We start from the raw sequence: 14474 nt of genomic DNA, 5'->3' as shown, positions 1-14474 counted from the left end.
AGAGGGCATTTTAGATGAGGGGGGACAGTGTGAACAGGAGAACCAGCCCAGCCTCGCCGGAGTACAGAGAGGGTGATGGAGGGAGTTTAGAGGGAGCAGGGGTACAGGGGCAGCGGGAAGGGAAACAGGCATTTTGTTTTGACGGAAAGGAATAAGATGCCATTGATGATTTTTCCCTAGGAAATCATCATCATAATGAAATTCAGGAAGTTGTTCTAGTAGCCTAGGAAGTAGAGAGAAATCAGGGATTTCAGAGACAAGTAGGAGAAAAGATTGATGGGCCCAAAGGACTGCTTCAGTATAGGAAGTGGAGGCATTGAGATTGGAGGCCTGGGGTGTGGCCCCTGGGTGGGAGGATTTACTGCCAGAGCATCCACTCTCATGACAGGTCTTTGAAGCTGCATTGGCCTGGGTCAGATACGACCGGGAGCAGAGGGGTCCCTACCTGCCTGAGCTGCTGTCCAATATCCGCCTGCCCCTCTGTAGGCCCCAGTTCCTTTCAGACAGAGTGCAGCAGGATGACCTGGTGCGTTGCTGCCACAAATGCAGGTGAGTGAGGGTGGACCTGCACAGGACACTGCCAAAGGTCTAAGGAGGGAAGAGGAGTTGGCCACCTGTTCCAGTTCTGGAAAGAAAGCATTTAGAGTGATCAGTCTAATTCATGGCACACAGATTGGTCTGCCCTCTGTCTAGAAGCTGGAACAGGAAGTGTGAAGAGCCCGAATCTTATGCCGTGAGCAGAGAGATATGCCATGTGGGAGCATCAAAGCAGAAAGGGCTTTCCCCTGCTGAGTTATCTGAGGATTTTCCAGCATCTTTCCCCACTGAGTTATTTATGAATGTGCAACCATCTTTACTGCCTGCTCTGACCCTGTCCACACCAGCAGCTCACTCAGTGGTGTAAATGGGACTTCCTGGGGCTCATTGCCCTCTTCAGTAAATATTAGTCAGTGCCGTGGGCATGGGGGGCCTCCGGCAGGTGTAGGCTTTACATCTACGATGATGGGCAAGGGGCAGACGTGTTTACCAACACATGAAACTTTTACTCAGAGTAAATCAATGACAACATGGCACAGCAGAGTTACCCAAACAGTTCAGAAGATGGCAGCCCTATAGGATGATTGCTGTAAAAGTAGAACAGCAGAGGAAAAATGTTCATTCTCCTCCAGATTGCTTGTCAAGTTCACAACCCTGAAATATTTTTTTCTCCTTTGCTGATAAAAACTTTACACATATTCAGCTTTCTTTCATTTTCCAACTCCTGGTTGGGATTAGCTGGTTCAGGAGGAAGTAAGTGCCTGTCCATGGCAGGTGGTGTGAAGGTGTGTGTCAGGATGGGGTGGAGTTGTGTCTGGAGGTAGCTAGGGCCCAGTGACCAGCGGTCTCAAGGGTGTTGTTGAGGAGTTTGGACTTTATTCTGTCGGCAGTGGGTGGCTATTGAAGGTTCTTAGCTTGAACTCTAGTGTGGAAGTGGAATGGAGGGGCAGACCAGAGGCAGGGAGGTGTGTCAGGAGCTGCCACCGTGTAGGTGAGTGGTGATTAATTGCAGGTTGCAAGCCACAGTGCAGTCGTAGGGATGGAAAGGAAGGGCTAGGTCTAAGTGGCAACAGGGTGCATGCTGCTTGTCGAAACTCCCAGGTCCAGCCATTTAGGCCACTACCCTGTTTTTCTCATGCCTAATCTGTACCCGATTACACTAGCTGAGGGGGGGTCTTTGCTTGTCTTGCCCTTTTAATTTTGAGTATATCTCAGTAGCCATGTATGATTTTCCCAGAACTCACCTGGTTTCTTTGAGACCAGACCTTCCAGAAGGCTTCTCCTCCCAGGTTTCCCCTGCAGTTGGCAGTGGGGAGCCAGGCTCAGAGATGCAGACGAGGACTAAGTCAGGGGGATACCCCCTGTTCTAGCATCTTCCACCTTATTCCAGGGACCTGGTAGACGAAGCAAAGGACTACCACCTCATGCCAGAGCGCCGGCCCCACCTGCCAGCTTTCAGAACCCGGCCACGCTGCTGCACGTCCATCGCTGGGCTTATCTACGCCGTAGGGGGCCTCAACTCAGCAGGTACCTTGCGGCTCCCCTTTATAGACCCTCATCTTGGACTCCATGGATGAGGAAGCACCAAACAAATTAGCCTGGCCCTTCTGGTTTCTGTTTTGTGCTGTCACCACCCTTGCCGCTCTTGATTTTATACAATTGCTCTACAGTTAGAGCATGTCACATATTCATGCCATTGAATCAGAATATCAGTGCTAAAGAGACCTTCTAGAAATCTTTGAGGCCTAGCCTGCTTACCTGACAAGTGAGGAAATTAAGTCCCACAGAACTTTCACTATGTTCATACAATTGTTTTTGGCAGAGCAAGGACTAGAACTCGGGTGTTCTGATTCCTGAGCCAGCACTTTTGCCCTAATATCACATTGGCTATGGTACAGCATCCTATCAGCGCTGGATAGGATACAGTCAGAGACCCAATTCCATACCAGGCTATTCACATTTGGTCATATGGATCTCTGGGGTTAGACTGAGAATGTCCCCAAGAGAAAGATTATCCAAATACACAGGGTCTACCACTGTCAATAATACTTTTTACTCTTCAGCCCCACCCCCTGTGAAACACACACATGCTTTACAGTCCGTGGGTTATTGGCAGTTTTTGAATCTAAAAGTAAGGTTTTCAGAAAGCTGCATGGCCTCCCAACTTGGGGGGACTTGGTGGGCACTCCCAGGCAGTTTTGCTTTTATTTTTTATTGTTTTTAATTTTTTTGAGATGGAGTGTCACTCTTGTCACTCAGGCTGGAGTGCAGTGGCGCAATCTCAGCTCACTGCAACCTCTGCCTCCCAGGTTCAAGCAATTCTCCTGCCTTAGCCTCCTGAGTAGCTGAGACTACAAGCACGTGCTACCACACCCAGCTAATTTTTGTATTTTTAGTAGAGATGGGGTTTCACCATGTTGGCCAGGCTGGTTTTGAGTTCCTGACCTCAAGTGATCTGCCCACCTTGGCCTCCCAAAGTGCTGGGATTACAGGTGTGAGCCACCTCACCTGGCCCAGTTTTGTTTTTAATTGAAGGTTAATGAGAGTTAGGTACTAGCTGCTGCTTGTTAATCATAGGACCTGGAACAGGTAAGTCCTCAACTCAGTGCACGCTGGAGCAGCGTGCAAATGAAATGCTAAGTGCCCCACAGCAGCATACCACAGGAAGAGGGGGTTATTTTATTTGATCATCACAAAAACCTGACGAAAAAGGTAGGGCTGGAATGATCATTCCTTGTTAATATGACTATTTATTGAGCACTAAGTATATTCTAGAACCATGCTAGGTGCTTTACCTGTTATATCATTTAATCCATAAAGATTATCTCCATTTCACATGTGAAGCAGAGGGTGGGGACACAAAGCCCCTTGCCTTGGGTCACCCACCAGCAAATGAAAGCACTGGAGCGCATGCCTGTCCCTCTGGCATGCCTCCTGCCTGGAGGAAATATTGTATCGATTTGCCTATACCTTTGGCTTTAAGCAGGTAGAGTACCTGATTGTAACTGGAAACTACCCTCTCTAAAAAATAAATACCTCCTGTCTGATTCTGATTTTCCTTAAAGAATTAGGTTTGAGGTGATCATGGCTGAAATTTCTTAGTGGGCCCTTGTGCCTTGAGTAATTCTGTGGGAAGAGCTAATGGAATTGAGTCAAATGTTCCATGTAATCAATGCCCAATAGCTGTGATCTAAACAAGTGGTCTCATTTGTTTTAATTTGAGTAGCAAATTTTTATGCAGGTGATTCCCTGAATGTGGTGGAAGTGTTCGACCCCATCGCCAATCACTGGGAGAGATGCCGTCCCATGACAACCGCCCGCAGCCGCGTTGGCGTGGCTGTGGTGAACGGGCTTCTCTATGCCATTGGAGGATATGACGGCCAGCTACGGCTGAGCACTGTGGAGGCCTACAACCCGGAGACAGACACATGGACCAGAGTGGGGAGCATGAATAGCAAGAGAAGGTATTCTGGAAGCCACGTGCAGCCTGAACATACACTCTGAGCACCTGGGGAGCGCCATGCTAGACGAGCAGGGGCACACAGTAGAGTAAAATACAAGCTTTGGCCTGGGAGTTCCCTGCAGCCAGGCCAGCCACTGCCAGTACCTCCTGGGAGCAAGCCCCCATCTGCTTAAAAGTAAAATACCCGCCTTGTCCTTTGGGGAACTTGGGGAGACCAGACGTGGACATGTGGAAGTTGTGTTGTTATTTTAAGTGCCAGATAAGGACTGGAAATGTGTATTATGGAAGATTCAAGGAGGGAGAGAAACTGGACTGGAACTTCTGGAAGATTTCAGGGAAGAGGTGGGATTAAAGTTGAAACTTGAGGAATAAGGAGGATTTACTTTTATTAGTGATAAAAGGAAATCCAAGGTGTTTTAATGTATACCTTCCTTCCCCAGGACTCCCCTCACACATGCGCTTCCACTACCTGGGGAGAATACGAACCAAAGCAATGTTCTTTTATTTAGGTCACACACATTCTCCCAGACAGGAGCACATAGGTATTTGCAAGGTGGGCCAAGTTGATATGTCACTCAGTACATTCTAGCTACCTGCTCCCTCCACTTCTCTGTTTATATTGCCTGAATAAGAAGTGGGATTAGAAGACATCCCAGTGCCTGTGTTTAGCCCTTCTTAATGCTGAGGTGACAGGTGGCATGTTTCATTATGTCAGACACATGATGGAGTCATCACATGTGTGGGCAGCTGAAAGGCTGGCACAGCCCAAGGAGGGGAGAGGAAAGCTGCCCAGGGCCCCCTTGCCCATTACCCAGGACAGCTCTACACTGATCGCTTTTACACATTAAGCTTGCTTGACATATGCCTAATGTTGTTCCACATCCAGCAGCGTTCGCATGTGGATGTGAGCTGGGAGGGATCTGCCTTTGTACTGGTGAGACCAGTTCATAAAGCATCGGAGTAGGTTCCTTTGGGAAGAAAAAAATACGTAAGATCTGCCCCTCCCAAGAACGCGTTGAGAGTCCTTTCCTCCCACCATCCCCACTTTTGCTCCTTGGATACTTTGCAGCTTCCTATGTTTGAGTGACTCATTGCCCCATGTCCCCAACCATGAGTAGCTTTTTTGCTTTGACTGCAGTCAGCTGTCCTTCCATGTGTGTCTGCTCTGGACCACTTCCTTACTTTGATGTTACTGGGTTTAGAGTGCTGTCTTGGAGGAAAGTTCTCTGGGTATTCCTTTCCTTTACTGTGGTTAATATCCTGTTATTAGTGTGGGCCCGGTTCCATTACATCCCTTTTAAATTACAGGCTACCTTAAAACGTTCCTAGTCACTTCTCTTCTGACATCCCACACAGCCAGTTAGTGACATCCTGCCATCTTTCCTTCCTATCTCCCCCAGTGTTCTACGCCATCCTATAGAGCTTTCTTACACTGGACTATTCCAGTCCATGCTGATCAGCATTTTCTCCTTCTCTTCACACTAGCCTTTACCACCTAGTTGATAGTTAATCTCATGCAGTTTTGGGGCACCTCTTAATTCATTTTCATATTGTTCAACACCTGTTTTGTTATGTAATTTTTATGTTTGTTTTGTGTCCGTATCCAGAAGGATAGTGATCATGTCTAGTAAATTTGTGATCTTCCCACAGTACTTGCCTAAGGCAAGTCCCTCTCCTCTTTCGGGCTGGTTCAGGGGGTCTGTTATCATTTCCCTGAAAGGGACATTCTGTGGATCAGTTTGATTACTGTGTACATTTAAAAGGTAGCAGCAAACCAGGCACAGTGGCTCACACCTATAATCCCAGCACTTTGCGAGACCAAGGAGGGCGGATCACCTAAGGTTAGGAGTTTGAGACCAGCCTGACCAGCATGGTGAAACCCTGTCTTTACTAAAAATACAAAAATTAGCTAGGCATGGTGGCGGGCGCCTATAATCCCAGCTACTTGGGAAGCTAAGGCAGGGAGAATTGCTTAAACCAGGGAGGCGGGGGTTGCAGTGAGCTAAGATCCCACCACTGCATTCCAGCCTGGTTGACAGAGTGAGACTCCGTCTCAAAAAAAAAAATGGTAGCATTAAGCCTGGTATGTTTTATTTTCCTGTTTGTTAGAAACCTAGATTCATTTTTAATCTTCACCAGCATCACATTTGAAAATAGTGAATTGGGCAGCTTGGCATTTGTGCTGAATTCCTTATAAGGCATTGTGTAGAAGGGAAGATTACATGATTACGCCAGACCCCTGGGTCTTTGATATTAGGAGAGCTTGGCATGTAAGGAGTTTGGGAGTTGGGCTTGTCTCATTTAAATCTGAGGCAGGCCTCTCTCTGGGCAGTCTTGAGGAGAGACCTCAGCCTCCCCAAGCTATGGCTGCCTGTCTGTACAGTGATTATGGTGCTCTTTCCTTCGTTGCAGGGTATGCTAAGGGCTGAAAATAGCAGGTAGGCCATGCACAGTGGCTCACACCTGTAATCCCAGCACTTTGGGAGGCTAAGGCGGGAGGATTGCTGGAGCCCAGGAGTTTAAGACCACCCTGGGCAACATAGTGAGACCCCCGTCTATACAAAAACAAATTAGCTGGGCATGGTGCCATGCGCCTGTAGTCCCAGCTACTGGGGAGTCTGAGGTGGGAGAATCCCTTGAACCCAGGAGGTCAAGACTGCTGTGAACCATCATTGTGCTATTGCACTCCAGCCTGATGATAGAGCAAGACCTCATCTCAAAAAAAACAAGAAAAAGAAAATAGCAAATGTAGAGTACCTAACACACGTAGTAAATGCACAGCAAACAGGAGCTGTGCACAGCAAACAGTGGCATCAGCCACTACGATAAATTAGAGGCCATGCACATGATGAAAACAACATTTGTGAATTGAGTGGGAAAAAGCAGAGGTAACACAACAAACATACATTCAGAGCCTGTTACATACAGGACATCATACTTATCACTGTGAGGGTCACACAGATGAAGACCCTTTCCTGTCTTCCAGGAGCTCCTCACTTATTAAGAGGTGGCAGATAGATTGGCTGGGTGTGGTGGCTCACTCTTGTAATCCCAGCACTTTGGGAGGCTGAGACAAGAGGACAGCTTGAGGACAGAAGTTTGAGACCAGCCTGGGCAACATAGCAAGACCCCGTCTCGAAACAAAAAAATTAGCTGGGTGTGGTGGTGCACACCTGTAATCCCAGCTACTTGGGAGGCTGAGGTACAGGAAGATCGATTGAGCACAGGAGTTCAAGGCACAGTGAGCTATGATGGTACCACTGCACTCTAGCCTGAGTGACAGAGCAAGGCTCTGATTAAAAATTACACACACACAGAAGTGGCAGATAGATTCCTGGTAGCCTATAATGTCAGAACATAAGTGCTTTGTGGGCTGGAACTTTGGCTTGCTTACCACTCTAAACCCCAACTGTTAAAGATCTGATGGATGAATGAATGATTGTAACAACTGCTGTAATAAGCCACTCAGGGAGCGTGGGTGTGGGAAAGAGTAATTCTTACAAAGGGAAGAGGAGAGTGGAAGTTGAGTTGGGCCTTCAAGGTAAATTCAACCTTCACATGGTGAGGTGGAAGGTAAGCATTTTAGAAAGATTAAGGACAGAGAAGAGCAGGAAGGGGAGGCAGCCTGCTGTAGAAGGGTGGGGCACAAGAGGAATGATGGGGCAGCTTCTGTCACCTCAGTTTTATGCCTTTACTTAGTCACATACCTGAGATTTACGTTGCAGAAAGAGGCAATTGGTAGGTTTGTTTTTCAGTGGGCAAAAGAGGCTGCTCCAGGAAGGCTGTGGCTCGTCTGGGATAACAGCTCTGTCTGTTTCAGTGCCATGGGGACAGTCGTGCTGGACGGGCAGATCTACGTCTGTGGGGGCTACGATGGCAACTCTTCCCTCAGCTCCGTGGAGACCTACTCACCTGAGACGGACAAGTAAGGACTCCAGCTCCCTTGGGGCAACTGGAGCTTATAAACAGAGAGTATAAAAATCAGAACTGCAGTTTTTTTTAATTTAAGCTTCTCGAGGGTAGAGAATGTCTTACCTTTTTGCCCCTATAGTACTTTGTATATACTAGATATTTAATAACCCTTGGTTAAGTGAAAGAATGAGTAAATAAAATTTTAAAACAAATAGTCTACATAGATGCTTGGAAATAGTTATTTAATGGTCTGTACCTCTTAGCTAAATCAGCCCATTTTAATGGAAATACAGGCAAGAGGGGATAAGAAGTAGATGAACAGCATGTTGCAAAGTGGGTAGGATATGATTTGGAAAAAAAAAATGTTTTTAAGTTCTATGGTCAGATAGGCTTGGGAAATGTTGATGTCTGAACTGCCAGAGTCCTTGTCTTTCCATAAGATATATTGACATTTTAAAGGCTCTAAGAAACCCTGCAGTAAATAACTCTGTTTAACCTCGGGTTTTATATACACACCAGTCACCATCTTGTGGGACTCATTTGTGGAACACTCTTTGAAAAACATTGACAAGGTTAGCTCGAGTTTTTCATTTCAGTATTTGAATTCACTCATATAATAAAATATAAACAAATTAGTTGAATGGACTTATTAGGATGCCTTTAAGCCAGTATTCTGTTCGCTTAACCAATCTACTATGGATCAGACAGCAAGCTGGGTGTCTGAGATCCTTTAAAGCACCCAATGTGGTTGGGCCATGGGTTGCATCATGATCATCCTACCCTGGAGGCCTGTGTCAGAAGCTCTTGGGCACAGAGCAGAGAGAACCTTCGTCTTCCCCAGGGTTGCCGGAAGGGACAGGGTAGCAAGGATGTCTTCCAAGGTGAGACCTGTCATGGATAGCCAATGGGAGGTGTTTGCTCATCATAGGCAGGGAGACAACAAGGAGCGAGGCTGCAATAAGAAAGAGTTCACTGTAATCGAGAACAGCAGTGATCCTCTCGTGGGCTAGAGCACAGTGTGTGGATGGGAGATGGAGCAGGGTGGGTGGCATGTGGTGTGGGGTGAAGCTGAAGGGTGGATGAGGACCAAGAGGTGAAGAACCACATGAAGGGCGGGGCACAGTGGCTCACGCCTGTAATCCCAACGCTTTGGGAGGCCGAGACAGGAAGGTAACTTGAGCCCAGGAGTTTGAGACCAGCCTAGGCAACATAGGGAGACCCTGTCTCTACAAAAAAAAAAAAAGAGAGAGAGAAAAATTAGCCAGGCATGGTGGCGTGAGCCTGTAGTCCCAGCTACTGAGAAGGCTGAGGCAGGAAGATTGCTTGATTCTGGGAAGTCAGAACTGCAGTGAGCTATGATTGCACCACTGCACTCCAGCCTGGGTGACAGAGTGAGACCCTGTCTCAAAAATGAAAAAAATTAAAAACCACATGAAGGAACCTGGACTCTTTTAGAGGAGACAGTGAGGAGCCACTGGACAGACATGGTGCAGGTACAGGAGGAGCAGTCCCTCTGGCCGGGTGGGGTCGGATGGGACTGGTGTGAAAGCCAGGCTGCCTGTAAAGAGGCTGTTGCAGTGGTCCAGATGAGAGGTCAGGGGTAGGGCACCGGTAGTGGGGATGGGAACAAGCACTGACTAGGAAGCAAACCAGCCAGGACTTGGGGGACCACAGGAATGTTGATGGTGAGGGAGAAGCAGCCAGAATAGCACTGAGCTTTATAAGTACAGCAGCTAGAGAGCTGGTGGTCTGCTTAACAAGGCAGGGAGTGCAGGGAGGAGCAGAACTGTAGGAGAAAGAGGCCTTGTATGAGACACAATGATTTTGAGCAGCCATGGAGATGAGCAGAGAAGATGGGTTGTGGGTTTGCGGCTTGGGTGAGAGGCAGCAGCCAGGGAGAGCTGTCAGAGAGGTGGTGGGAGAGGTGATAAGAGGTAGAGAGATGGCCAGCACAGTTTACCTGAACCCTGCTAGGCTGTCGTGGGGGGACAAGAACCCTGAATCTCATGCTTCCCCTCCTATTTTGACTCTTTCCTGAAGGTGGACAGTGGTGACCTCGATGAGCTCGAATCGCAGTGCTGCTGGGGTTACAGTCTTTGAGGGCAGGATATATGTGTCAGGCGGCCATGATGGTTTGCAGATCTTCAGCAGTGTGAGTCTGGGCTCCCCCTGGGATAAGGGCACCTACTTCTTCTGTCTTTGAGATTTATTTTAGAAGGTCGTTATTTGAAAAACCTTCAGCCTTGCCATAGCTGGATAAAGTATCATCTAGTGAGGTTTCAGGCTATCCACTGCATCTTCTGAAATTCTGAACTTCCAGAGAATGAGCCAGTGTACACAAAAGAACAGTAAAGGGTAGTCACATCTGCAGCCACCACCCTGTTCTACTGTCTGTTGAACACTTCATAGACCTTGTGAGATTCCTGCCCAAAGTAAGTTCAATTATAGACCAAGTGTAAATTTGCAAACAGTTGTATTCTTTTGGATAATTTGTTTGAAATTGTATTTATTCTGTAAAAAATGCTCAACAGCCATTTACTAGTCATTCCATAGTCAGTCAGTGCTGCAGTGGAAAGCCCTGGAGATTACAGGAGACCCAGCTCTCATACAGGTTCTGTCACTACCTAGCATTGCATCCTTGGGCACATCCTTTTTGTTTCCTTAGATGCAAACAGAAAGGGTCAGGTGAGGTGACCTCTCCCTGCCCGCATACACCAAAGAGCAGGCCTGCAGCAGAGGGAATACTGGCAGAGCTCCTCGTCCCCATGCCTCCCACAGGAGTTTGGCATCATGGGGGCTGCTGTGCCCTGCACGGTCACTCCATGGACTGAGCTTTGCCTCTGACTGTCCTGTACCTGTGCCTCTCTCCCTACTGCAGGTGGAGCACTACAACCACCACACCGCCACCTGGCACCCTGCAGCTGGCATGCTCAACAAGCGCTGCCGGCACGGAGCCGCTTCCCTGGGGAGCAAGATGTTTGTCTGTGGGGGCTACGATGGCTCTGGCTTCCTCAGCATTGCCGAGATGTACAGCTCTGTGGCAGACCAGTGGTGCCTGATTGTCCCCATGCACACGCGCCGGAGCCGGGTCTCCCTGGTGGCCAGCTGTGGGCGCCTCTACGCTGTTGGGGGCTATGACGGACAGTCAAACCTAAGCTCAGTGGAGATGTACGACCCAGAGACAGACCGCTGGACATTCATGGCCCCCATGGCGTGCCATGAGGGAGGGGTCGGTGTGGGCTGCATCCCTCTCCTCACCATCTAAGGCAGAGGATGGGATGTGCTGGGGCAGGAATCTGGTACAGACATAGGCGCTTCCTTCCAGGAACAGTCCCTCAGGAGAGGCAGTGGACCAGAAGAGATGGCAAAACGCGAGCTCGCCAGAGGTACAGTTTTTCCAGGTGCTTAAGCCCTCCCCCACTGTGCCACCCTTGTGACCTTCAGGCCTGGGTCATCAAGATGCACAGCATGGAACACAAGCTCCTCTGGATCCTGCAGCTGGTGACATGGAACTGTTTTCTGGTCCACATGAACACAGGCTCCATCCAGGCCCAGCTCCTACCCACCGCCTCTCTGTGGGCCAGCTGTTCACAGAAGGCCTTCCATCTGATGCTCCCCTTCGCCTGCTTGTTCTCCAGCCAAGTTCTGGCCAATTTGCCATGGGGAGGCTGCAGTGTCCAAGCCTGCTGGAAACTGGGATGTAGCTGGGGACAAAAGGACAGACCCAAGCGTTCTCCCTGCCTGAGATGGTGTGGCCACAGCAGTGGAGGGCCACACACAGGCACGTTCCTTCTTCCACAGTGGGGCACCAAGGATTATGTCCTCATTGCTGGGTAAGCAGGGAGAAGAGAAGTTTTCCCCATGTCTAATTTTGGGATTTCAGTGAGGCCTTTTCCATCTGTCCAGGAGAACAGAAGGGGAAAAAAAGATACTTGAAAGAAACTGAAGGAAATCTAAACAAAGAAACACTTGAAAGAAACTGGAAAGAAAAATAATTTTTTTTATGTGAACAAATTTTGCAGGAAGAAAAAAAGCATAAAAGACACTAACGGCAAATCTATGTTTAAATGGAAAACCGTCTAACTGGAGAAGGGCGGTATCCACCCCACATTCGGATCCCAGGGTCCTGAGGCCTCGCATTGAGCTGGGGGTTCCCTCTGAGCCCCAGTGTGTGTGGAATCAGTGCACTCTTGACTGGGCCTGTAGTAAGGTGCTCATGGGGTTTGTCTTCACACCCACCGTCAGAGGACTTTTAAAATCATAGGTGTAGAGAGTTAGCTATCTGCTGAATTACTGCCACTCTTCTTGGTGGGGGCTCCTAGCTGTGGCTGGGGGCTCCAGACGCCCCTGTGATTACCTCCTACTGCCACCATGGCGCTCATTCAGATTCCCCACTCTCACTGACATTCCTTCCTTTTTTGACCAGCAGGAAACAGCAGGTCTGGCCAGATTCTCACTTGCCCATCGATCTCGTTCTTGGATGATTTCCCTCATTGTGATGCTTCTGGAGCACGTTGACCATATGCACCTCTAGAACCTAACCAGGGGCTTCCTTCTACCAGCTGTGGGCTGGCTTGGTCTGGTAACCTTGTCTGCCCTGCCGTTCCACTGCTCTTCCATCCACTTGCCAATCCCAAGAGTCTGGCCTCCCTCCAGCCCTGGGCAGACTGACTAGCAAGGTGGACCTTTACATTCAAGCACAGCTGGCTTTTATGACATAAAGAACTAAAGGCCGAAAGAATCTCTTGCTGCTGCAAAGAACAGATTTTATATTTCTTCCTGTAATCATGGCAAATGACCTTTACCTTTTGGAAAGATTTCATACTGCTTCCTCCTTCTCCCTGGATGGGACCTAATGTAGCACAGCGGGACTCAAAGAGGAGGACATTTTCTCTTGCCAGTGCACTGGGCAGTGGGGCTGTCCTTCAACTGCTGCTGCCAAAATTGGTTTTCTAAAATTCTTCCAGTAGAGACTAAAAGAAGATGCAATTCCTGTAACCCAAGACTGAGTCTTAGAGCTCCAGTCTCCACCTGCTTGGTTTCCTGTCCTTTGCTGCCTGCCTGGGGGCCTAGAAGCCTGTTCAGAAAGGCACAAGGTGGAGCCTGGGGTGTCTCCCCCACCCCAGGACCGTCAGGTTTACCAGTGTGTGCAATCGCCATGTATTCAGAGGGAAGTACCTTTGTTACCTACAACTTAGGAGCTAGGCCTCTGCTACAAGCACTTGAAAATGGTATTTTTATTTTTAACGTCTCAACAATCTGATACCGGATGTTGTTTAACCTGGGCTCGTGGTAGAGCTCCACCATTTCTCCCTCCTTCCTGGTTTGCCTGTAGGGGTAGACTCGGAAGGCGGGTGGGGTGTGCATTTCCTGTTAGGAGTGTATCAGTGCTTGTCTTATTATAAGCCCCTTTCTTTTGTGAATTTGAAGTAGCACCAGCAAGCCTGGATTGTGAAGGTATTAAGAATCAGTCTGTGGGCTACTGAGTGGGTCCTTAGGATACTGGCCCAGATTTTGCCACTGGGTATGGTAGATCATTTTCTACCATGGCCTGCTGCTCTTGTAGTGGCAATCCCACCTCCTGGTGTAGAATTTATACTGCTGCACCTGAGGTCAATGTTTCAAAGTAAGATCAAGCCAGTGTTTTGATCTGGGCTCTGAGCACAAATCAGCAAACACCAACATATTTACACTCTCCCAGTAGGTTCCTTAGTCTGATGGTGAATGGCTGTTCGTAAATGGCTGGTCTGGCTCTTTGGTGTTGGAGCCTTTCCAATAGCCCCATGAAAAGAAGCATCACCCAAGGATATTGTGAAAAGGATGTAACAAGGAGATAGGGTAGACATTGTGCTCAGTGGGCCTTGGGGCCTAGCCCAGCTCTGAGCAGAGGACTGTGGCATTCACTGTCCTTGAGTGTTTCACGTTCTTGGATAACACACGGGCCTTCTCTTCTGGATTTCATCAGAGATTACAGCCAGATGGGAGCTGAAGACCATCCTCTTGACTTGACCACAGAGGTGTGGCTATGGCAATTCCTCCCAATTTATTGTTTCCCAGAAAATCTTAGTTCCTTTTATTTATAGAATGCATGTCTTTTGTGTTAAGAAACCAAAGAGAAATAAAGAAAGAGAACACTCCTAATAGCTCTTGTCCTTTCTTGGTTCATTTCTCAGATATTAGAAGTACATGTTTGTTTTTTAATTATGATTCACTGAAAAAAATATATTGGACGAAGTGGGAATATTTCTGTGAAAATAAGGGAAAAGCCAGATGTACAGCAAATGTAGTCTTTGGAGAGATTTATTTTATGAGAGTAACTTCTGGTGAAAAATATGCAAAGACTTCATTTGCACATTGGGACTGCATATTGGTCCTGTCCAGATCGCCCCTACTCTTGGATTTCCCCTTTTCTCCATTCACTGCCCTAAAACTCCAGAGTTCCCCAGTGGAATGTGGCTGCCTGCTGACTGCCTGGAATCAGCATCTCCAGCTCCTTTTTTATGCTCTAGGTGAGAGGTGCTTTAACTTTGGTGCACATAAAAGTCACTGGAAAATGTTTAAA

At 48.1% G+C, this 14474-nt stretch overlaps 1 protein-coding gene across 5 annotated transcripts in view; it reads left to right on the top strand.

Moving 5' to 3' along the window:
• The window catches only part of KLHL18 (kelch like family member 18), a 63391-nt gene extending 49338 nt beyond the window's left edge, over positions 1-14053 (top strand). For 4 of the 5 annotated variants that reach the window (XM_032161763.2, XM_058442481.1, XM_032161767.2 and 1 more), the window contains exons 5-10: positions 389-549; positions 1928-2064; positions 3764-4001; positions 7821-7925; positions 9953-10064; positions 10791-14053. In XM_032161763.2, the coding sequence (XP_032017654.1) occupies positions 389-549; positions 1928-2064; positions 3764-4001; positions 7821-7925; positions 9953-10064; positions 10791-11177 (1140 nt within the window). In that variant the 3' untranslated portion in view covers positions 11178-14053. The remainder of the gene's footprint in view (positions 1-388; positions 550-1927; positions 2065-3763; positions 4002-7820; positions 7926-9952; positions 10065-10790) is intronic. The other variant, XM_032161764.2, reaches the window with a different exon arrangement.
• The last annotated feature ends 421 nt before the right edge of the window (positions 14054-14474 follow it).

This window comes from Hylobates moloch, unplaced genomic scaffold, assembly GCF_009828535.3.
Source record: "Hylobates moloch isolate HMO894 unplaced genomic scaffold, HMol_V3 SCAFFOLD_8, whole genome shotgun sequence".
Classification (NCBI taxonomy): domain Eukaryota; kingdom Metazoa; phylum Chordata; class Mammalia; order Primates; family Hylobatidae; genus Hylobates; species Hylobates moloch.
Note: the sequence above shows the minus strand (reverse complement) of the source record. Positions and strands in the feature narration are given on the sequence as shown.